A 24,544-nucleotide genomic window follows, 5' to 3' on the forward strand; every position below is an offset into this window, starting at 1 on the left:
CTAGTGTTTGTATTAGTTAGTACTTTAGCTCTTATATAATATTCAGACTAAAGTTTCTAGCGTAGTTTGGAAAATTTTACTTTAATTTAAAAAAGTATTCTCATGCTATGTTCCTATTGGTATGCCTGTTAAAATATTTATAGAAATCTAGATTTTATAGAAATACAGATTTTAAAAAATCTAATATCAATATAAGAAAATATTCTATTGTCAACATTTTGATATTTTTCTAGTTTTTTTAACTTTTACATATCATAAAAATAAACGTATATATGTATGAAACATTTATATAATTTAAAGAGTAAGTATAAACTGAACATCTATTTAACCATTCTCCAGATTCAGAAATAGAACGTCATCAATATGTACTTTGTCCACCCTCTACAGTTACTTTTCTCTCCTACACCCCTGAGAGATCACTTTTGTGTGTTAAATAACAAAAATTCGACCTAGTAAATTTTAAAGATCTAATTGCTTTATTAATTGATTCATTAATTGGGCAGCATTCCATCTGGCAAATAGAGGGGAGGTCTCAAGGGCTGTAGAAAAGGAAAGGCTTTTAAAGATAGAAGGGAGTGGAAGAAAGGAAATTATTAGCAAAGAATCCATCGTTTAGGCAGGGTGGCCCTCCCAAGGGAATGGAAGGGGTCGATCAGTAAATTTTTCCTCATGCTGACCAGAAAGTTCCCATGGTGACAGGTTAAAGGTTACATTTCTGGGGAGTTGAAACGGCAGTTAGGTTAGGTATTAAGTCTTGGTTTGCTGACTTGGGGCCTTCACCTAAGTGACGCCATTTTGAGCCTGTGGTTTTGTTTTTAACATGTTAATCATTTCCTTGCCTTTTTATTAAAATTTTTATGTGCATTTGTAAACAAGTTTTGTTTTGCATATTTTAATAATTTTATATAAAAGGGATTGTATTATATGTATTTTTTGTGATTCGATTGTTATCATTTGTGAGTCATTCATGTTGATTCAGCAATTTATTTTATTTTTGTTTCTCCATATCAGGGCTTAAGCAAACTTCTTTCTCTAAAGAGTCAGATAGTAAATATTTTAGGTTTTTCTTGCCATAAAATCTCTTGTCAGAACTATTCAACACTGCCCTGGCAATAGAAAAGCAGCAACAGAGAACGTGTAAATAAATGGGTGTGGCTGTGTTTCAGTAACATTGTTTATAAATATAAATATGGGCTGTCAGTATGATTGGCTGTGATCCATTCAGTACACTTGCTCTACAGTATTTTGTTATATGAATGTACAATAACCCATTTTACTGTCAACAGACATTTAGATTTTTCTTTTTTTGCTAAGTGTGTATGTTTAAAATGGATTTTACTGTAAATAGACTCTAAAATTTACACATAAATAGATTTGATGATGATTTTCTTACATATTATCAGCCTTTAGGTCTGATAGGTCAAGAAAAGGCTTTATAAAACCCAAAGAACATCTTTGGGTTCAAAAAATTTTATAATAAGCGTCTCCATTTATGAAATGTGTATGTTGCTATTTGTTATTTCCTGTCATTGAAATACAGCCCCTTTATTGAATAGTTCGATGAGAAGTTTTAAAGATCTTTTTTAATTTCTTATGGAGAAACATCCTACTTTTGACTTTCTGTGGCTGGATGGAACAAAATTCAGTGTATGAAATATTCTTTACCTGGTTAAAATGCCTGGTTTTAAATGTTTTATGCTAGATATTGAAACGGTTGGTATTTCCAGGACTCTGTGTATCTCTTGGGGTGACATTACTTAGTCACAAGAAAGTGTTGCCAGCCAGAGTCTTAGGTGCTTAAATTCCCTTTTGGGCTACTCCTACCTTCCCTGCGAGGTGTCTGTAAGGTTATAAATAATGAGCCTGCCAGTCAAATTACTAGGAGGCTTTGATTTCACAAGAGCTGTCCAAAACATCAGGCTTCACCAGTCAGAGTTGTTAAAAACCTTGGCCACTGGACTTTGAAGAAACTATTTGGTCTCTTCTGGACTCAGTAATGAAAAATCTGCCGTCACTGAGCCCTCTTGGTTACAGGTAGTAATCTCTTCTTTGTGGTTTTACTGTTTTCTCTTTAACCTTTGTGCTGTTGCAGATCAGGTGTGTGCTAATGTAGGTTTGTTGCTGCCTGCTTCTGGAGACTTAGCGTCCTCTTTGATCTAAAGACTGGGTGTTTTTCCTTCAGGTCTGGGAAGTGCTGTTACTATTTCTATTTCCTCCCCTGTTGTTTCTCTTCTCTCTGACAGCCTCCTTTAAACGAAGGAAGCTTCTCAGTCTGTCCTCTACCTCTGGCCATCTTCCACTTTACTGTATGTTTTATTTAACTCTATTGAGTTTCAATTTCATCAGCTCTTTTCTTCGCTCTCTTGTGGGTTTTTACTTGGCTTTTTGTCATTTTTGTTTTTGTTTATTGTTTTTGTTTCGGTTTATTGGTATGTAAAGTTCCTGTCAGCTTGTTCTGTTTTTTCTTTAATTCTCTGGTGTGGGAATTCTTCTTTATGTAGGAGAGCAGGTGAGGCTCTGGAGATGGTTTTTCATGGTGTTGAACCAACTCATGGTTTGGATCGTATACCTTTTCTCTGAGTGCATCTTTTATGAGCGTTCTCTACAGATTATGGAGATGTCCCTCTGGGTCGGTTTTACATGTGCATTGTCCTGCCTTCCGACTATACAGAGGGAGCCCAGTTCTAGCTCCCTGCCTCCCACGCCTGGGGCCTGAAGTCTCAGCTTCCAACACTTAGCTGTTGAAAACCCAGCCTTAAAATCCCACATCCAGTTCTGTACCTCTGTTGGGGTATCTTTATATGACTTCTGTAATGGTTTCTGGCACCTGGAGATTTCACCAATTCTGGCTTTTGAGCTTGGCTGTGTATCTTTTTTTTTTTTTTTTTTTTTGAAGTATTTTATCTGTATTTCTCTGTGGTTGGAGGAGAAGGGTAGGTTGCTATCATCTGATTGGAATATGTCAGAAGTTTGTGGAGTAATCTGAACTGAAAATTGTATGCAAAATACTGAACTTTCATCACTTTCTTTAGAGTGGTTTTTAGAACTACGGCTTTGAGTTCTGAAACCTCAGTTTCATTGATACCAGTCTTTTTTTTTTTTTAAGATTTTATTTATTTGAGAGGGCGTGTGTGCGCGAGCGAGAGATCAGGAGTGGGGGGGGGAGTAGAGGGAGAAGGAGAAGCAGAGTCCTCCTTGAGCAGGAAGCCGGCTGCAGGGCTCCATCCTGGTACCCTGAGATCATGACCTGAACCGAAGGCAGCCGCCTAACCGACTAAGCCACCCAGGCGACCCCCAGTTCTGTCCTTTAAACACTTGTAGAACGAGTACACTTATTTGTGTACATGACAACTCTCAGAAAACCCTAGGAGTGGCTGTTCATATGATATTTCTTATATTGCCTGTGGTATCCAGGTCTCTTGCATTTCTTTTTGGCTTGACAGTTTTAATTGTGTGTTTCAAGGTGGAGTTCTAAACTTTATTGATCCGTTCACTATACTTAAATTTAGTATTGTGTAGAATCCATGAGCACTTTTAGCACAGTTTTGGATCAGCAATTTTTGAAATCCACTCAAGTTAAAATAGAAAATGAATATTGGATCATTACAGGGGTTACTTAGAAAACCCAAGGGCTTGGAATTGTGGAAGCAAGAATTGAAACTTGTTAGGAACGTAGTTATCTCTACATTTTCTTCTAGATTGTGTAGTCTTTATCTCTGTGCCTTTGCCTCCTTATTAGCCTTATCTGCAGTCTGTCTTTTTTCTCCTTGCATGTGGCTCTCCTAACTTGGCTGTTCATGAGTCAACAGGCTGAATGAAGTCTTCAAATAAGAGGATCTGGTTGGCTTAGAATGGATTCAGTATCCACCTTTGTTGCAGTTGCTGTATCTGAAGTTGGGGGGGTTGAACAAATTGTAGAAGGACTGCTGCTTCCACATCTGGAGGTAGTCAGGTGCTCTGAAGGATTTGGAGACTAGGAGGATTGTGCACTCCTGATAAAGAATCTGTAACAGACTAAGGTCAGGGCCTTTAGCAGCCAGTGGACTCTTTATTACTCCATTTACTTGACACTCTTCCAGAACGCGGTTATGCTAGTTGCAAGTCCACTTACCTTTACTGTAAAACATTCTTGTTCCTGCTGTACAACAATACCAATAGGATGACGCTTACTAAAATTTGGATTTATCATTTCTGGCCCTTCATGACCTAGTAATGCAGTAACAGTCCCCTAACTGCCTACTTCTGAAACCCATTTTGGTTCCTTGTGAGTACACCTTTCTCCACCAATCTGCCCTCTTTAAAACATTGAAGAGGCTCAGAATTCAGGTCACAGGCTTAAAGTTTTGTGAAGTTTTGTTGTTTTGTGTGGGTGGTTATTTTTTTAGGCTTTTATTTATCTATTTGAGAGAGAAAGAGCTTACGCACTCTAGAGCAGTGGGAGGGGTAGGGGGAAAGAATCTCAGTCAGACTCCGTGAGCTGAGCATGGAGCCCAATGTGGGGCTCCATCACACAACCCTGAGATCATGGCCTGAGCCGAAACCAAGAGTTGAACACTTAACCAACTGCACCACCTAGGTGCCACTGTTGTTGTTTTTTAAAGTAAACGCTACGCCCAACATGGGGCTTGAACTCAAGACCCTGAGATCGAGTCGCATGCTCTACTGACTGAGCCAGGCACCCCATTTTTTTTCTTTTTATCAGTGGGATATTCTTACTCTTGATTTTTGATGTTGTATAATAGTTGAATAATGTTCTGTGGTAGAGAACAGTGTGCATATATAGATTATTCTGTTCTTTGGTTAATTCTGTATTATATATGATCACCAGGGCTTCAAGAATGTCCTGTTAAGCCCAGGAAAGTGCTGATTGCCAGGCTTCCTAGAACTCGTTAAATTGGGGAGAGCACCTGGTTCTTCAGTGGATTTGCTTAAAATCAGCTCTGATGAAACCCAGTTTTATTAGTTTTGATTTGTGGAGTTTTATCAGAAAACACCATGTTTCTTAAAAAGACATTTTTCAGTTTTAGGAAATATGGAAAGGGTACTTTTTCTGTGTGTGTTGGCTGACTCATTTTTGTCTGTTGTTGTAGGGACAAGCTGTGGGGGGTCTGTGTCTCCATCTTGGCTCTCCTGCCTCGAGTCCTTAGGTTGATGCTGCAGAGCCTGCGGGTGAACAGGGCTGGGCCTGAGGAGCTGCCTGTTGTGGGCCAGCTGCTTCGCCTGCTGCTTCAGCATGCACCCCTCAGGACCCATATGCTAACCAATGCCATCCTGGTGCAGCAGATCATCAAGAACATCACGGTAAGAAGTGGGGATTAGGGCTGTGTACTATTAGTACTAGAAAAAAGAGTCCTGGTCAGGGCATGGGGGTGTTGCTCTTGGGAGGCTAGGTCCCCTGTGCATTGACTGACTCCTGGAATTAAGCCACTGTGGTGATTTCCCAGAGCTCCCCCTGATGACTAGCACCTGCCACTTCACCAGGGGGAGGTCTTTGATCCAGAGTCAGTAATAAAAGCCATAAAATATTCAAATTGAATTAAGGTGGCCGGCAGCTTAGTTAGAAGAGGTATACAGGCATCAGAGTCACTCCTACCAGGATTCTGATACAGACTCTATTGATTAACTGTGATAGTTTGGCATGGTTTTTTACCTAGCTGTAAGAATGGCAACTTCATTGAGTTTCGATAACCATAAAATAAGATCATTCAAGTAAAGTTTTTAGTGTAACTGACATTAAGTTCCCAACAAATGTTGGCTGTCATTAAAAAAATTATTTAGCAGGAATAAACTACAACCAATTTCTAGTCACTTAATTCATTGGAGAGTAAGAGGAAGTTAAGATGCTGCACGCTTCAGCCTTGTGTTTCTGTGTTTTCAGGGGCACCTCTATCTAGCATTCCTTCAGTGGTTTTGGTTTGGAAGAGATGGGGGTTTTTTATGTAGGTATTTGGGGCTTTATTAGTTGATATATGTAGTAATACTTCAGAGTAATGGAACTTAACTAGATATATATAACACAGGTTCTTGTTCTGAATTTTCTCAGTAGCCTTCTAGAAGTAATGGAAGAAGAAACAATAATGCAGAAATAGAAGGGAAGAAAAGTCAAGAATTTGGATTATTCTGAGGTTGGATAATCCAGCCCACCTCTGTAAGGACGAGAATGACATTGTCAGTCGGCCTTGTAGAATTATTCTCAGTTGATGTTAGTGCAAAGATTGTGAGAGACTGCTATGCCAACTGGAGGAAGTCCAGAGTGTAGGGATGGTTGATGGTGAAGTTTCATTTGTTCCTAGCAGTATTTGAGAGGGAACAGATGAAACCAGAAACTGGGGTACTACTTGTACTTGAGGGTATAACTAGGAATTTTCACTGCCAGTGGTAATGCCCAATTAAGAAATCTCCATTTCCAATAAGATTTCCGATGGTGATTGATAGATAGAAGATGGGGTTGCAGTGGTTCTGAGATCTCGTTTGGGTTTGAAAAATACTGTCAGGTAGCATAACAATTTTGATAAAATTCTCAAATTACTCTTGTTTTTCTCTGCAGACATTGAAAAGTGGAGGAATTCAGGAACAGTGGCTCACAGACTTACATTATTGCTTCAATGTGTACATCACTGGGCATCCCCAGGGGCCCAGTGCACTGAGTACAGTGTATTGACTACAGTAAGAGGCATCGTGGTACCTCCTGTTTGAAATTGTTTATTCACATCTAATTTTGAAGAGAGACTGATGTAATGTTTGTCATTAAAGCTGAACTTTTAAAGAAGTTGTATGAACCTTCCTTTGCACTAAGGTAGGAAAACACAGGCTGGCTTCTTGGACTAGTACATGATACTTGGTTACAGGTGGTTAGTGTGTTTTGCATTTCATAGGAACTAAATATTTACAAAATAAAGAGTGATAATATAGTACCTTCTATTATTTACCAAGAAAGTAGCAGAAGCTTTGTGTGGTCTCAGCTCCAGTTCATTAAGACAGCAACAGAAACCAGTTTTTTATTTAGAAACGGTTGCCCTTATCCATCATGACATTCAGCTCACTCTGGAGTCCTATTATATACAGCAGTTTTCTATCCCTCTGTGCGGGAGCGAGATTTCAAGGTGGTGCTACAGTTGTTCGGAGTTTTCCTATACCTAAATGGTACTTGGTTTGATCTAGTTCATTCTTTCAAAAGTACTTTCTACTAATCCATTCTAGTTCTTTTAAAATTACAAGCTATATATAGCAATTTATATTGACCCTTGTACAATGTTGGGGGAGGGTTAGGGGGTGCCGATACCCCCCCAGTCAAAAAATCCACGTATAACATTTGATTCCCCCCAACCTTTACTACTAATAGCATACTGTTGACCAGAAGCCTTACTGATAATCAGTTTACACATATTTTGTTATATGTATTAGTATCTAATTCTTAAAATAAAGCAAGCTAGAGAAAAGAACACATTTGCAGTACTACGGCTGTATTTATCGATACCATATGTATTTATTGGGGGAAAAAAAAACATGTTCAGTGGATCCACACAAACCTGGTTGTTCAAGCAAGGGTCAACTGTATACATTATTTTCATAATTATGAAATAATTACCTACCTTAATTTTTTTTTTTACAGTTTGCTAATTGTGAACATTTTATTGCTTCTTATCTCACTGTCAGGATGGGGTGGCAGTAAGTTTAAGAAAATGGAAGTGACCCCAGAAATATTTGAGCCTAATATGTCCCTGTTTAGGCCTTCTGTCTACACTCCTATAGTAACCTTGCTCTTAAAAATGTGAAAAAGCCTGCAATCACTGGATTGTATTTATACCAGGTGTTCTTAGAGTTGGAATGTGTGTAGTTTTAGGACAGTTTTCCCTGCCAGTAGGAATGGCATTTTGGCAAGATTGCTCACCTGTACAGGTTAGGCAGAAAATGTAAGTGAAATGGTAAGGCCTGAATTGGTACCTTATGCATGAATGGTCTGGTCTGTAAACCTCCCCAGTTGATTCCTCGGTGGTGTTATACGATTGCTGGTGCCCAGCAAGTGAAACTGCCGTTCACAGGACACGGCAGCAACACACAGCCCTTAGAGGCTAACACGGGAACTGTAAAATATAGGGAATTAACAGAGTACCTATTAATGTCTTATAATTTTTTTTTTTTTAAGATTTTGACAGAGCACAAGCAGGGGAGTGGGAGAGGGACAATCAGACTCCCCGCTGAGCAGGGACCCTGACTAGGAGCTCAGTCCCAGGACCTGGAGATCATGACTCGAGCAAAAGGCAGACAGATGCTTAACTGACTGAGCCCCAAGATTTATTTATTTTAGAGACAGAGGGAGTGTGGGGGGGGGGAGGGGCAGAGGGAAAGGGAGAGACTCTCCAGCAGACTCCCCACTGAGTGCGGAGCCCGATGTGGCTCCAGGGGATCATGACCTGAGCCACCCAGGTGCTCCTTGTCTTAACAATCTTAAATGTAAATGCTGGGTCATGATTCTGGTCTAAAATTTAAAACTGATAATGTTGGAATAAGACTGGATAAAAGTAGTGAAATGAAGAAGATGGCTGCTATGGGACAGGCTCCTCCCCACCCATCTCATCTAGGTTCTTTACCAGGGCCAAAAACCCAGGCCTGTACCAGCTGGCTGGCAGAAATCTCATGTTAGTGCTCACGTTCTGAGTTTTACGTAGACTTTACTGTTAATTATAAATTATTCTTTCTAGCCATATTGACGGAATTGAAGGTGGACAGCCAGGAAGCCTTGCACAGGCCCAGCGTACCGTGGTCCTTGTAGCACAGGCTGAGAGAGTTTACAAAACAGTGCTGTAGAAGAAGAGAGAGAACATCTGGACACGGTCATTCAGGTGTTATGTGTTCAAGCCACTAAGGCATGAGGATTAAAGTTGTCTCAGATGTAAAAGATAGCAGAGACTTAGAACTCTGCACTAGCTATTCCAGCTACCCCGGACACGGTCTTCCTCCGGAGGTGGTCGAAGCTTTGTTTTGGTTTTTGATTGAGTAGCTGATTGCAGGTTATAAGAAAAATTCTTTGATCTTCCACTGTTCTCAAGGAGGTGTATATACTGCAAGTTGCTCACTGTTAAAAGCAAATATCAGAGAGAGAATCAGGTTATTAATTTTAATACTCATTGCTGGTGAGGAAGAAGTAGATTTAGGTATGGATTATACCAATGGGGCTAGTAAGGTGATGGCCAGTTTGTTGTAGAGACAGGATGACTTATTAGCCTTGAATTTTCCATCATCCTCCCAGATACATGACATCTCTTAAAGGAAGAACCTTGACTGGAAGGGGACAGATGCTTGAACTGTGACTGGGACCTAGGTCTTCTGTTTGTCTGGAATAACTGGTATAGCTTTCTCTGTGCTTTTAACATACACCACCACCAACTTACATATACATATCCATAGCTTAACTTTCCATAGGCCACACAGGTGGCTATATAGTTCATTGTAGAAAATAGGTTCATTTGAAAACTTAAGGATGATAGTCTGATAGGCATATCAGTCTTGAAATGGATTTTTTTAGGCCTTTTTAAGATGCCACAGTTGGAAAACAATCATGTATTCAAACCTCTCATTTGACAAATGGGGATGCTGAGGCCCCAAATGGTTAAGAGAACTTGTTGAGGCCATATTGCTATCTATTGCTCCTAACTTTCTGTGGAGCAAAGAAACAAACATGAAAGGGGAGTAGTTTAAAAAGTTACAAACATGTCTTACTATTTCTCTCCTGGTTTTATTACTGTTAAAGTTGTTTTATGGTGAACTGATCTGGAACTGTTTTTGGCTGCCTTTACTGTATCAAGTCTTGAGTTACTTGCATACCCTTCTGTAGGTGGGCAGGAATTCTGCATTCACACAAGGGGGTTATTACCAGTAATCACTTGAGCAGTAGTTATTCCATTCATTGGAATGGATTTTTTTAAAGGTAGTTCTTTTATATTTAAAAAGATGGGCCCCCAAATTTAGAAGATCATATGTATTTTTATATACATATATATAAGTGCTCTGATCAGTATTCTGCTATGTTGTGGGTAGTGTGCAGGGGTCGCTGTTGAAGGACTGGAGAGAACAGGGATTGTGGAGTCTTCCAAGTGTATGTGGAGAAACAGTCCAAGGAGGCTATATATATACTTGCGATATCCAGCTGACTTTCTGCTTCCTCTTTAGAGAGGTAAAGGCACTTCTAAAGCCTCTCCTTACATCGGAGGTTGGGAGCAACAATCTTCACTCAAATATTTTAACATGTACTATGTGCCAAATAATTTTCTAAAACTGAACAGGACAGTGAAGAAATCAGAAGATCCTTAACCCTCGGGAATTCTCAAAGCAAAAAAATGAACTAACATTTTTATTCATGGAGAGTACCAAAATTAATGTTCTCCTCTTGGTTCAGTTTGGCATCTGTGATAGCTACACTGCAGAAATCTGTGTGCCCATTTCCATGGAAATTATTTATAGACGTGTTTTCTGTATAAAAACACATACTGGCTCCAGCAAACTAGTTAGCAGCCTTGACAATCAGCCTGATTCGCTAGTTAATGCTTAATGCGGATGGGTGGACCTAACAAAACCTAGTGTTCCAAGTTTAGGGTTAGGAAAAGATTTTCTTCAGTCCTTGTCTGTTTTCAGGCCAGTAAGAATTCTATGTGTAGAACAAACAAGCTATTTATATGAAATCCCAAGAAACCACTAAGTATTTGAATTTGTTTATTTTGCCCTTTAGTTAACCTTTTATGCTTCTAAAGCCCTTCATTTTTAAGATTTCTGATAGTCCTGGATTTTTCTCTTGAGACGGAGTACAGAATAGTCTGATTATCTAAATGCTAATTCTCTGGTAGTTCTATTTGACCACTGTTTTTGAAACTAATTTTCAGTTCATTCAAGTAGAACAAAAGTTTTCTTTTTTACATGGAAACTTTCAAAGGAATCGAGGTCTACAGTTGTAACTACCCTACCCACTACTCCCTGATCAGCCTGCCTATATTACATGAGTTGCCCAACTCTTGTTAAAGATTGGGCAGTAATTACTCTGTCCCCCACCTCCAGGTTTTCTCCACATCAAAAACTAAATGAATGTTAAAGTTCATGCTGACAGTCATTGTTCACCTTCCCAGCTGCACTCTGTTCCTGCAGGACGACTGGATCGGTCAGGGTGGGGGGACTGTGTTGCCACAGCCACCATGAGCAACACTGGATCTGACATTAACTGCTGACAGCACTGAACTTATCACCCAAATTTAATGCTGGTGTGAATGAAGGGGGCCCTGAGTAAAACACTCTTGTCTTATGGCTGAAAAGAAAGTTCCCTGAGCTTCTGTATGGGTGAAATCGTGCACAGTGAAGCCTGAGCAGGACATGTTATTAAATATTAAATGTCCTCCTCACAGGGCCACAAAAGCCAGAATTTGTGATTAAGGAACTTAACTTTGAGAAGGAGATGAAGAACCTTAATGTGAAACCAATATGGAGTAAGAATTCCCCAAGGTATTACTTTGAAGAATGACGGTATTTTCATTTCTCTCTTTATGTGAATATGTAAAAGTGATCAATAATAGGTACCATTTATTGTCTCTACTGGAGATAGAGAGTTAACAATAACTTGTGGTTGTGAAAATAACTTGCCTGTTATGGAGACATGTTGACTGCAGTAATGATTCCATGAAAAGGGAACGAAAAATGTGCATATCTCAAATCAAATGACCACTGGAAACCCTTGGCAATCTCTGTTCTAATATCTAACACCTTTGGGGATGAAACAAGGCAAATGCTTCCCCACATCATCTTCCCAGTCTGTTTTGCCAGTGCACTGGCTACCTTACCTGAATTGAGACGCAGCACAGAATGAGCTCTGGAAGATCTTGTGGGATGAGGTACTTTCCCTTCTTGAGAACAACCTGAAATCAGCCAACAGTGACCATTTCTCTCTGACCATGACAGCTATAGCCTAACCAAGTTCTAAATTCCTTATTGAGGTAAAGGCTTGAGCTTGTTGGTATCTGCCAAGATAAATTAGGTATGTACGGTGTGGAAATACCATGTAGGCCAAGGGTAAAGTCCTAAAATTTTGCTGCCTGGGCTGCAGGTCTGTTTCTAAAGGAGCCTTGGCTCAACATTTTTCTTTTGGGGAGCTAGCCAGGCTTGTTCTCTGCTGAGTTTATTTGGATGGACTTTTTCCAGAGCTCAGAATGTTTCCATCTAAAGCAGCTCATCTGCTGAACAAGTATTTACTGTAGTGCATGGGTCTGGGGCATTCCCACAGAAGGGGCAACTCTGTACTGTCTTAGCATAAGAAAGGTCAAAGTGAGGCAGACAGGGTCTTCCTGCTCCCGGAGCCCTCCAAATGGGTAATGTAAGGGGAAGGACCCAAGCAGTGGTCTGGAGGGGTTTAAAGGGTGAGGCTTTCAGTAATGAAGACTAGCAGAAGACCTCTTGGCTGGGAGTCTCTCTGGGTTGAGATGCCAGAATGCATCATGAAACCAATTCTGACCCAGAATTGCTGGAGGGGAGGCATTAAATGGGGGTGCTAAGAATTCTCTTGGTGCCTGGGAATAGAATAAGAAAGTTCCTATCTGAATGGAGGTTTGCCCATTGTAGTTAAATCCCATTTCAATACTGTTGGAACACTCTGGGGGTGTTAACTACAGAGTGCCCAAAGGACAATTACCATAGATTTGCTTGAGTACCAAGTGCCTGGTGGACTTTGTGCCTGAGCTGCCCTTAGATGGACTCTTGGTGGTCCTGGTTACTGCAGTGGTCTTTAGGGGGGTTAGTTCCAGTTCCTTCCTCCAAATTTGGAGCAGCAGTGCCAGGCACTCTCGGTTCCATCTGTCCACATCTCTGGCTCCAAGCTCCTTCATATGCAGAAGGTGGGACAGGCTCTTCCTAAGCTGGTAGCTGGTGGGGTCAAAAGAGGGGAGAGGCTTTAAGATCACAACACTGTGAATCTTAAGTTTCCTTAAGGTTCCTGGAAGCTATAGGAATAATACTTGCTGAACTGGGAGATTCATTTAAGCTCCCATTCCTACTTTGTAGTGGCAGTATGTTTAATGTTGAATTCTTTTTTAAATCATCAAACACGTCCTGAACTAGGAATCCGTTGTCTGCCTTCAGGGTCAGTCGGGCCAATGTGTAAACAAGTAAGTGCAGTATGAGAAGTACTGTGCAAGAATGCGGAGCTAGATGGCATGGGACAATGTGGGACTGGAAATTGGTGGTGGTCTGGTAAGGCTTTACAAGACTGGCGTTTTGCTGGGTTTTAAAGGATGCATAGGAGCTTAACCAGGCAGAGAAGGGTACTATAGGCAGCAGAACTGGCATAAGCAGAGGTGTGGGCATGTGTGCCAGGGAAATCAGTAATGAGATGTGTATAAAGCACTGTGTATCTGGTGAAGGAAGAATGGAAGGCTACGCTACACTGTGGAAGGAGCCAACATTTGTTCAGAGCCTGTTACATATCAGGCATTTTCCTTATGATTAAGCTGAAAATAAGTCCATGAGGCAGACATGAGGTGTCTGGTAAAGGCTGAGTAGATGGGATGTTACCAAGGTGGGAAAATAGGTTGTTCCTGACTTTGCTTCCCCTTACAAGAAAATTAACTCTTCAGAGATAAGACACTCCTGAGAAAGTTCTAGAACATGGGAGTGAGGCTGCAGCCCCTTGCACCACAAGAGACCAGACACACTGCATCAGGACATGAGGAAAAGCTACATGCTGACTGCACTAGCCCCCCACCAGGCTGTGTAGCACCACACCAAAATGTCTGCCCTGAGCCTTTGTACGGTTCCTCAAACGGGAAAAGAACCTGGAGTGGAATCTAGCTCCCCCATGCTGGTCTCACCCATGAGGATTGCCAGGGAATCTGTAGGGCTTGACCACTGGGGATCTGACTGATGGAGAAGGGAAGGGCTTAAAGCAACCAGCACGTGGAAGTTGGCAGAGCAAGTTCCTACCTGCAGTGCCCAAGTAGTAGTCCCAACCTTTAATTTTGCTTATCTGCAGAGCCAAAACAGAGGGGTAGTCTGACCAGGGAACACAGCAGGGTGCCTGATTGTGGCCCTCAAAGGAGCCCTGTCACCCTTGCAGTCTGGTCTGCTTCAGCTCAGGCAGGGGAGCTGAGGCATAGCCTGGCCCACACGTGAGTGTAGCTTCTGGCCCTGCCTGATCAAAGCCTGGCCAGAACATCTGGAAGCTGCATAGCCCTGCAACACTCAAGCAGGGAGGTGCAGCAGGCAGAGGTGATTATTTGCAGAGCAAAGGTAGTGGCCCTGTATAGCCAGGGAGTTTGGGATACAGGTCAGCTTGAGTCAACCACATAGAGCTTTTAGGCCTTTGAGCCAGTTCTCCAGCTCTGCATGGGCAGGGAAGGTAATTTGTAGCCCTAGCCATTGCTGAATACACCCTTCAGCCCATCTGACCAGGAAGCCTAGCCAAAGCACACAGGAAGCTATGTGGCCCATCTAACAGCCCTTCTTACAGTGGCACTTAAGTAGAAAGCACAGCCTGCCTCTATCCATGTCTGCAGAGCAAAACTGGTGGCCCCATCCGGCCAGGGAATTCAATGTATAATCTTGTCTGATTGAGTCCCCGAACAAGCTGTGCAGGCCTTGGGGCCTGTCCTGCTGCCCTGCCAGTTCAGGGAAGTGAATTCATAGTCCCTCCTACTGTTAAGTCTAGTACGCAGCCAGCCAACCATCTAGTAAGCCTGACCAGAAACCCCAGGCAACTGCACAGCCCACCCTAAAGCCTCACTTGGGCAGAGAACCAACCCAGCAGTCCTATCTAACTGCTCTCAAGCAGTAGTACACACTCAAGAGATTCCCTTGCCCCAAAATAGACTGCTCTAATAGCAAGTTCCACCTGCCTAAGGATGTTACTAGTAGACATATCCAGAAACCCAAACTGAGCTGCCTGGGAAGAACTGTCTTGGCTAAAGCAAACCTGTAAAGTCTGGAAGAGAAGACCACTTAGCAACATCTAGAATCAATCACAAAATATCAGGTAAACGTGACACTGCCAAAGGAAACTAATAAAACTCTGATAACCCTAAATAAAGATCTATGAATTGTTATGCAAAAAATTCAGAACCCCCTTAAAGAAGTTCAGTGAACTACAAGAAGACACAACCAAATGAAATTGGCAACTTCCATAAGACTATAAATGCATTTCTCAAAAACTTTTCAGGCCTGGAAAGAATAGGATGATATATTCAAAATATGAAAGGAAAAAACTCAAGAATTCTATAGCTGTCTTTCAGAAATAAGGAGAGATAAAGAACAAGCTAAAAGAATCCACGATCACTAGACCTTCCTTTTAAGAAATGCTAAAGGGAATTGAGTGGAAGTAAAAGGATGCTAGTTAGTATCATAAATAAGAGGGTAGCATGAAACTCTCTGGTAATGGTAAACATGTCAAAATTAGAATCTGTAATATAATGGTTGTGCATAATGTACTTCAACTCTAGTGTAAACATTTAAAAACTTAGGGGCGCTTGGGTCACACAGTTGGTTAAGTGTCCAACTCTTGGTTTTGACTCAGGTCACAACCTCAGGGTCATGAGATTGAACCCTGCCTCGGGCTCTGTGCTCAGTGCAGAGTCTGCTTAAGACTATCTCCCTCTCCCTCTGCCGCCCCCATCCCGCACTGTCTAAAATAAATAAAATTTTTTGAGAAGTTTAAAAACTTAGTAAAAATACTACAGTAGTCTGTTATTGGATATACAATATAAAAAATATGTAAACTTCATCAATAAGCTAAGGTGTTTAGGAGTGCTATTGAAGTTAAGTTGTTATCGGTTTAGGGTGTTATAACTAGAAGATATTTTGTAACCACAAGGGAAAAACCTCTGCTAATTATACAAAAGAATAAAGAAGTCAAAGCATACAGATTCCAAAAGACATCAGAACACACACGACAGGATAAGAAACAAGGTAAAACAGTTCTATAAGATAGCCAGAAAACAATGAACAAAATTGCAATAGTTAAGTCCTTATCAATAATTACTTCAAATGTAAATGAATTAAATCCTCCAAAAGACACAGAATGGGTGAATGGATTAAAAAAAAAAGGTCCAATGATATGCTGCCTATAAGAGACCCAGTTTAGTCTTAGAGACATGCACAGACAGAGTGAAGGGATGGAAAAAGATATTTCAAGCAAATGGTAACAAAAAAGCACAGGTAGCTCTATCAGAACAGACTTTAAAAATAGTAAAAAGAGACAAAGAAGGCCATTATATAATGATAATAAGGTCGATCCATCAAGAAGATATATTTGTAAATATTTGTGTGCCCAGTGTTGGAGCACCTAAATATATAAAAGCAAAAACTGACAGCTAACGGCAGAAATAAACAACGATAGCTGAGAACTTTAATACCCCATACTCAAAAATGGATAGATCATTCCAGATAGAGCATCATAAAGAAAAAGTATTTGAGTAACACTATAGATCAATTTGACCTGACAGACATATAGAACATTACATCCAACAACAGAATAGACATTCTTCTCAAGTACACATAGGGCATTTTCTAGGAGAGACCATATCTTAAGTCTCAAAACAAGTGTTGGCAAATTCAAGAAGACTCTAACCATACCAAGTATCTTCTTTGACTACAGGTGTATGAAACTAGAAATCAGGAGGAGGAAAACTAGTACATGGAAATTAACATTTTTCAGAGCAACCAATGGACCAAAGAAGAAATCAAAGGGAAAACAAAGTATCTTGCAGCAAACAAAAAATGGAAATGCAACACACCAAAACTTACGGAATGCAGCAACAATTTTTAAGAGGGAACTTCATAGCAATAAATGCCTATGTTAGGAAGCAAGAAAGATCTCAAATAGATAACCTACCCTATACTTTAATAAAGTAGGAAAAGAACAAACTAAGCCCAAAGTGACAGAAAGAAGGAAATAAAGATTGGAGCAGAAATAAATGAAATAGCAGGAAAACAGTAGAGAAGATTATCAAAACTGAGAGTTGATTTTTTGAAAAAAAAAATGTTGACAAACCTTCAGCTAGACTAACCAAGGAAAGAAGAGATTGATGCAAATCAACAAAATTATGATGAAAAAGGAGACATTACAACTGATACCATAGAAAGGCAATGGACCATAAGACTACTGTGAACAACTATACAACAAACTGGACAACCTAGAAGAAATGGAAGTTACTAGAAACATACGACCTACTCACACTGAGTCAAGAAGAAATAGAAAATGCGAATAGACCAATTACTAGTAAGGAGATTGAATCAGTAATCAAAAACCTCCCAATGAAGAAAAGCCCAGGACCAGATGGCTGGTGAATTTTACCAAACATTTAAAGAAGAATTAATGCTGGGGCACCTGCTGGCCTAGTCAGTAGAGCATGTTATTCTCCATCTTGGGGTTGTAGGTTTAGGCTCCATGTTGGGTGTAAAGGTTGCTTAAAAATAAAATCTTAAAAAAAAAGAATTAATGCCAATCCACTTAAAACCCTTCCCAAAGAAAAAGAGTAGGGAACACTCCCAAATTCCTTTTATGAGGCCAGCATTACCCTGGTACCAAAGACCAAAGGACACTACAAGGCAATACTCTTAATGAATATAGATGCAAAAGTTCTCAATAAAATAGCAGGAACTGAGTTCACTGGCACATTAAAAGGATCATTCACCCTGATCAAGTGGGATCTACCCCTGAAATGAAAAGATAGTTCAACATACATAAAATCCATCAAAGTGCTACATCACATGAATTGCATGAAAGAAAAACATGATTATCTCAATAGAAGCAGAAAAAGCATTTTACAAAATTTAACATCTGGTTCATGATAAAGACTTAAGAAATTAGGTACAGAAGTAATATACCTCAACATAATAAAGGTCACATATGACAAGTCCACAGTTAACGTCAAACTCAATGGTGAAAAGTTGGAAACTTTTCCTCTGAGATTAGGAAGGGGACAGGGGTGTCCACTCAACTCCTATTCAACACAGTACTGGAAATCCTAGCTAGAGCAATAAGCAAGAGAAAGAAAAGACATCACATAAGGAAAGGAAGTTAATCTATCTCTATTTACAGATGATTTTATATATATAAAAACTTAGGGACTCCACCAGAAGCTGTTAGATCTAATCAACAAATTCAGTGAAGTTGTAGGATACAAAATTAACATACAAAAATAAGTGGTATTTCTATACACTAACAACAAATTATCTGAAAAAGTAATAAAACGATCCCATTTATAATAGCATCAAAAACAGTAAAATAGGAATAATTCAACTAAAGAGATGAAAGATCTCTACACTGAAAACTCCAAAACACTGATGAAATAAACTGAAGACAAAAATAAGTGGAAAGTTACTGTGTGTTCTTGGATTGGAAGAATATTATTAAAACATCCACAGAAACCAAAGCCATCTATAAATTCACTGCAATCCCTATCAAGATTCCAATGGCATTTTTTTTTACAGAAGTAGAAAAAAACAATTCTAAAATTTATATGGAACTATAAAAGACCCCAAGTAGCCAAAGCAATCCTGAGAAAGAAGAACAAAGGGAGAAGCATCATACTTCCTGATTTCAAGCTATATTATAAGGTTACAGTAATCAAAACAGTATGGCACCCACATAAAAACAGATGCCTGGACTAATGAAAGAGAATTAAGAGCCCAGAAATAAACCCATGCATATAAGGTCAACTATATTTGACAAGGGAGCCAAGCATACTCAATGGAGAAAAAGACAATTGCTTAATAGATGGTGCTGGAAGAATTGGATATTCACATGCAAAAGAGTGAACCTAGGCCCTTATCTTAGACCACTGACAAAAATTAACTAGAAATGGGTTAAAAAGACGTAAATGTGAGACCAGAAATTCCTAAAAGAAAACTCAGGAAAAAAGCTCCCTAACAGATATCTTGCCAATGATATTTTGGATTTGACACTAAAAGCACAAACAACAAAACAAGCAGAACTACAAAGTAAGAAGCTTAAGCACAGCGAAATAAATGATCAACAAAATGAAAATAATCTGTGGACTGGGAAAAATATTTACAAATCATATATCCGATAAGAGGTTATTATCTAAAACAATAACTCCTACAACTTAACTAGCAAAAAAAAAAAAATCCCAACTAATCCATTGAAAAAATGGGCAAAGGACCTGAATAGACATTTTTCCAAAGAAGATACCTGAATAGCTAACAGGTACATGAGAAGGTGCTCAACATCATTAATCCTAGCGGAAATTCAAATCAAAACCACAATGAGAGATCACATCCTGCCTGGTAGGATGGCAATTATCAGAAGACGAGATAACAAATGTTGGCAAGATGTGCAGAAAACGGAACCCAGAACCCTTGTGCTCTGTTAGTGGAATAAATTGGTTTGGCCACTATGGAAACTGAATTTTTCTCAAAAAATTAAAAATAGAACTACATATGACCCATTAATTCCACTTCTGGGGTTATAGAGTGAAGAAAATGAAAAACTACGTTGAGATATCTGCATCCTCATGTTCACTGTAGCACTATTTGCAATAGCCAAGACATGGAAAATCCTAAGTGTCCATCCATGGATGAATGAAAAAGTAATTGTATATATACAATAGCCATAAAGAAGAAGGAAATCCTGCCATTTGTGACAACATGGATGGATCTTGAGGGCAGTATGCTAAGTGAAAAAAGCCAGAGAAAGATAAATACTATGAGATTTCACTTACATGCGGAATCTTAGAAAAAAAAAAAAAAAGATCAGATTTGTGGTTAGCAGAGGTAGGGGGTGAGGGGAGGAGGAATTGGGTGATGGTGATCAAAACATACAAACTTCCAGTTACGAGATAAGTAAGTACTGGGGATATAATGTACAACATGGTGGCTATAGCTAACATTGCTTTATAGTATATATAAAAGTTGTTGAGAGCATCCTAAGTGTTCTCATCACAAGGAAAAAAAACAATTTTTCCCCTGCTTCTTTTTAATATCTACAGGAGATGAGGGATCCTAACTAAACTTATTGTAATCATTTCATATGAATCATATATGCAAGTCAAGTCATTATGCTGTGCCCTTAAACTTATACAAGGCTATATGTCAATTACATCTCAGTGAAACTGGTGGGGAGAAAGGCTGAGAAACTTGCAGAAGGTCTCACAACTAGAGCCAGGAGAGGCCAACATTCAAACGCGGTGCTGTCTCGCCCAACGGCCAAATCCTGCTAAGGACTTTGATCTGTACTGTGTACTTGGTGATCTGCTGAGGTTTTTTAAAAAGGGTGGCAAAAATGGGGCACATGGGTGGCTCAGTTGGTTGTGTCCAGCTCTTGATTCAGGCTCAGGTCATGATCTTAGGGTTGTGAGACTGAGCCCCATGTCGGGCTCTGTGCTCAGTGTGGAGTCTGCTTAGGACTCTCTCTCCCTCTGCCCCTCTCCCCCGTGCACGGGCACTCTTTCTAAAATAAATAAATGTCTTTAAAAAAGGGGGGTGGCAAAAGTAAGGGCTGTATTTTACCAAGTTCATTCTGTTGGAGGGTGGGGCCTGGGTTGGGAGAGAGGGGAGGGGCATGGGGATGACCGCTGTCTTTACATCTGGCGTTTATTTGATGGTGTCGATCCCACATGCTCTCCTAAACTTCTTATTGAACACAGCTGTTCTGGAGCCTTCCTAGGAAAGCTGCATCAGTGTTCTTTATCTGGTTAGTAGCTGATTAATTACTAGTGAGCCTAAAGGCGCTGCAGAGACAGGCCCTATGCCTGATTTTGCAATACACCAAATGAGAAATGATGTCTTCCTAAAGTCTGCTAAAAAATCTTATGATGCTAGGTGCAGCCCTTCTCTCTTGCCCTCAAGGCTGATTTCACTCAAACTGCATAATTCTTCTTTTTCCTGTAGCATGCCAAACCATGGCATCTCCCTACTAGAATATATATCACATTTCCAAGAAGCCAACTCTGGAGAAAAGCTGGAGATACGGGCAGCACTGCTCCATAGTTCAGCTGCTTTGGTTTGTGATGCCAAGCATCTTCCACACCCTTCTCGCTGCGGGCAGAAAACTCACTGGGAAGCCCACGTGTTGGCTTTCAGCGGGTACAGCTTCCACCCAATCAGTGCTGGTATGCAGACTTCTGTGTCCAGATGACAGGTTGGTCCCAGGGCTCAGGGGAATAGCCTCCGTTCTGCCATCCTCAAGGAAAACAGCACTCCTGGTTTGCTGGGAGCCCTAAGATGCCCAGTCACCCCGTTCAGGCCAGGGCTCACAGCTCTTCTTACGGTCCAGCCCATCCTTGCTAATTCACCTTCCAAGACTCACACCGTAAGCCTCAGCCTCAGTGACTGTCCTCAGGGTCCACGGTTCCCTCTGCTCACCCTGTCCTTGCGCATTTCCCAGTCGGCCTGTCTCTGTCCTCAGCACGTCCCCTAACGACAGGCTGCCTCTGCAGAGCAGTTATGTGCCAAACCTGTTCCCTACCCCCCTCGCTGCTCCCTGGCTTTGGTGTCAGACACCACACACTGTCCCAGGACACCGCCTTGGGCTCCTGGCCTTAAAGTGGAGGATGCATGAGGCTATATAACAGAATCAGTAAGAGCGTTTTTAGTGTCACCAGACATGCAACTTCCCACAACGTGCAGTATCCCACAGTCCCTCTGGGAGTCAACGTCCCAGGTCTCGGAACGGCACAGTGGTGCAGCCAGAGGGCTGTGTAATTGCCTCCCCAGCTGGGCACACAGACTGTGAGCCCAGTGTTCTCGGGGATGACTGAAGGCTCATTTGCTGCTCTGGACACTTACGGACAGGACCTGTCAGCTTCTTACTCTTCAAAGGAGGCAAAGAATAGTTTGACGGGAAGGCATTTCAGCTAGGGAGCAGCTGTGGGGCCTGATGGGGTAAACCTTGCTGGCTTGTTGAGGTCCCAGGTTTCAGCCGAAATACTTAAAAAGTTCCTCTGGGACGGTAGCCAGTGCACGTCTGGCATAACTCCCCAAGGAGGGGGAGCAAGGACCGCTCCCATCTGTGGCTCCAGAGGCAGACTACCTCTGCCCCAAGCCCGCCCTGGCACCTCGTAGCTCTGTAACCGTGGTGGGTTTATTAACCTCTCTGTGCTTCAGCTTCCTCATCCGTGAAATGGGGACAAGCACAGTATCTACCTCATAGGGTCACTGCGAGGATTAAATCAGCACAGGCAAAACTACTTAGAACAGCACCCGGCACAAGCACCTCATCAACGCTGACGACTAGTATCTGCGACAGTAGTAACAACATCCCCCGTCACATTACCTTGACCCGTGTGAGCGCCATCCATGCAGCTCCTGCTCCGGCCCGTTCTGAGGTGACGGGCAGGAGGCCTGCCTCCGCCACCATGACTCTGAGCACAGCACGCGCTACCTTGATGAGAACGTATGGGAAGGGCCCTTGAGTCGGAGCTTCAAGTGCCCCATCTGTACCACTCGGACAAGTCGCTTTTCTTGAGACACTCCGCTCGCCTGAGGAACGGGGACGCGGATCCCTGTGATGACAGATTCCCAGGGTGGCTGGGAGAGCAAGGGGGGTCGGCGGGGAGATGACTTTCTAAGGCCGCGGCTTGAACAGACCCGAGGACGGACTGCAGCAGAGGCCGTGGCCGCGTGGAGCAGATCGCCTGGCTCCCAGCCAGGCAGTCCTTGGCACCATAGTCCCCAAGGCCTCTCCCTGGATCTCCCGAGAACCTCTCCCACTCTCTCCTCTCTCTGCCAACAGCAGGGGCTCTCTGGCCCTTTTATCTCCTGACAGGGGTGTTGACATGTGGCACACCTGTGCTCGCAGTGATTTGCTTGCTTTGTTCCCGCATCGACCTTCCTCTCTCTGGAGATGGAGGCCACCTGAGCCCCACCTGTGGGCAGTGGCTCCAGCCCTCCCGCAGACACTGGTCATGACTAAGGCCTCATCTAGATTTAGGCCCTAGTGGGGCCTGCAGATGAAGGAGATTATGAAATATGTGAAAAACTTGCAGCAAAGGACTCCTCCAGCCCTCCCATGATGACTCCCTGGAGGAATCTGTCTCCGTATGTCAGGACGCCTCCACCACTACTCCTAGCACCTACCCCACACTCCCAGCGTGGCAGGTGCTTTTGCAGGGTTTTGTAATCTGTGTCAGCCACTTAATCCACTATGACCAGGCCCTGGCTTAGGTACTCGGGCTATGACTAATTCCTGGGTAGTAAAGACATAAAAAGAAAAAGAAAATATCTTACATGTGTGGTGCTTTAAGAATTTACAAAGTGCACATGATTTCATTCTAGCATCCTGCCCTCCAAACAGGACAGGACAGCATTACTAAAGCCTGTTTTACAGATGAGAAAACTGAAGGTCAGGGAGGCCACGTGATCTGCAAAGATCAGTTACCTTGTCAGACACCTGAAACTCAGGCTTCCTGGTTACAAACTGAGGCTCTTTTCCTTTACATCAGGCTGTCCTGGGTGCTTCCTAACTTTCTTGGCAAAACCATCTTCCAAGTAGCTTATCCAATGTAACTTACAGGGACCTACACATGAGTGAATTTTTGGGGCACGCTCAGTAAAATTGGACTTGTCATGCCAGCACATGGAACTCACTAGAAGGAGAGAGCACAGGGCGTGTCCGTTAGGACATTAGGAGTATCAGGACAACCACAGACCCAGAGGAGCCACGGCACCTCCGTCTCCTACCTTCTCCAGGCCCGCTGGATGACCGCCGCCGCCTTGTTCTTTCTGCGAAACAGCTCTTTCCTACTTCTTTCTTTCTGGATTATCTGCAGCCGCAGCTCTACGGGGAGAAGGTCAATATTCACACTCTGCCCAGAGAGGGGACCAGGTGCTGGATCAGTTTCCTTGGATGTCTGAGTGTCCTCAGACAGGGCAGATGTTCCCGACTTCCTGACTCCTGACCTCGACACCTCTGTGTTCTGTGGCAAGTCTGAGTCGATCCCTCCTGTGAGCTTGTCCTGTGTCATTTTGTTTCTTGGTGTTCGATGGTGGAGAGGATTCTGCCCAGCATGGACCACCTCCCCCTTGGCACTGCCAGGCCGGCTGGAACCAGCTGGGGAGTGCCTTCCTCCTCGGAGCTCTTGAACGCGTCTTTTCTGGGAGGCACATTTGGCCTTGGGTGCTGTGTCCTGCCGCCTGCTGGGTTTCCGGTGGCCATCCTGCTGTGGAAGGCTTGCAGCTGCCCAGCTGGGGTCCTCTCCTTCCTCATCAGGCCCAGCCACCCTGACACAGGGAGGCTGCTTCCAGAAGCCTTTCCCCTTGTCACACCGCGGCTCACCAACTGTCTCACCTCGGGACTTCTCAACAGAGGAGACTCCTGGATGTCTGTTTCCACCATTGCCTTCACTGGGGCTGAAGTGGACACAGGCAGATCGGCCTTTAGACTGTTCTCTGGATGATTCTTGGGGAGACAGGGAAAAAGGGAAAGAATGTTTACTGTCCCAAACTGCCTAGTAGGGCAGTTCTGCTCATTTGTTCACATAAAATACTCAGACTTGTCCTGTAGTATCACCATGATAGTAGTGATTCTAATTAGGAAAAAAACAAAACAAAACTGTTTAGT

The 24,544-nt window shown here is 42.1% G+C and overlaps 2 protein-coding genes across 12 annotated transcripts in view; one reads left to right on the top strand and one right to left on the bottom strand.

Moving 5' to 3' along the window:
• TEX10 (testis expressed 10) overlaps window positions 1-6,769 on the top strand; it is a 57,966-nt gene extending 51,197 nt beyond the window's left edge. For both annotated transcript variants that reach the window (XM_045780343.2, XM_045780344.2), the window contains 2 exons: window positions 5,091-5,301; window positions 6,548-6,769. In XM_045780343.2, the coding sequence (XP_045636299.2) occupies window positions 5,091-5,301; window positions 6,548-6,661 (325 nt within the window). In that variant the 3' untranslated portion in view covers window positions 6,662-6,769. The remainder of the gene's footprint in view (window positions 1-5,090; window positions 5,302-6,547) is intronic.
• Window positions 3,091-24,544, bottom strand: part of INVS (inversin) — a 153,473-nt gene continuing 132,019 nt past the window's right edge. For 4 of the 10 annotated variants that reach the window (XM_045780337.2, XM_045780342.2, XM_045780341.2 and 1 more), the window contains 3 exons: window positions 23,665-24,382; window positions 12,668-12,897; window positions 8,934-11,897 (listed from right to left, as the gene is read on the bottom strand). In XM_045780337.2, coding sequence (XP_045636293.1) covers window positions 11,629-11,897; window positions 12,668-12,897; window positions 23,665-24,382 — 1,217 coding nt within the window. In that variant the 3' untranslated portion in view covers window positions 8,934-11,628. Of the gene's footprint in view, window positions 11,898-12,667; window positions 12,898-23,664; window positions 24,383-24,544 lie in introns of all 10 variants that reach the window. The other 6 variants (XM_087869522.1, XM_045780338.2, XM_087869521.1 and 3 more) reach the window with 6 other exon arrangements.

This window comes from Ursus americanus, chromosome 18 (assembly GCF_024610735.1).
Source record: "Ursus americanus isolate L20-20 chromosome 18, mUrsAme1.1.p, whole genome shotgun sequence".
In the NCBI taxonomy this organism is placed as follows: Eukaryota; Metazoa; Chordata; class Mammalia; order Carnivora; family Ursidae; genus Ursus; species Ursus americanus.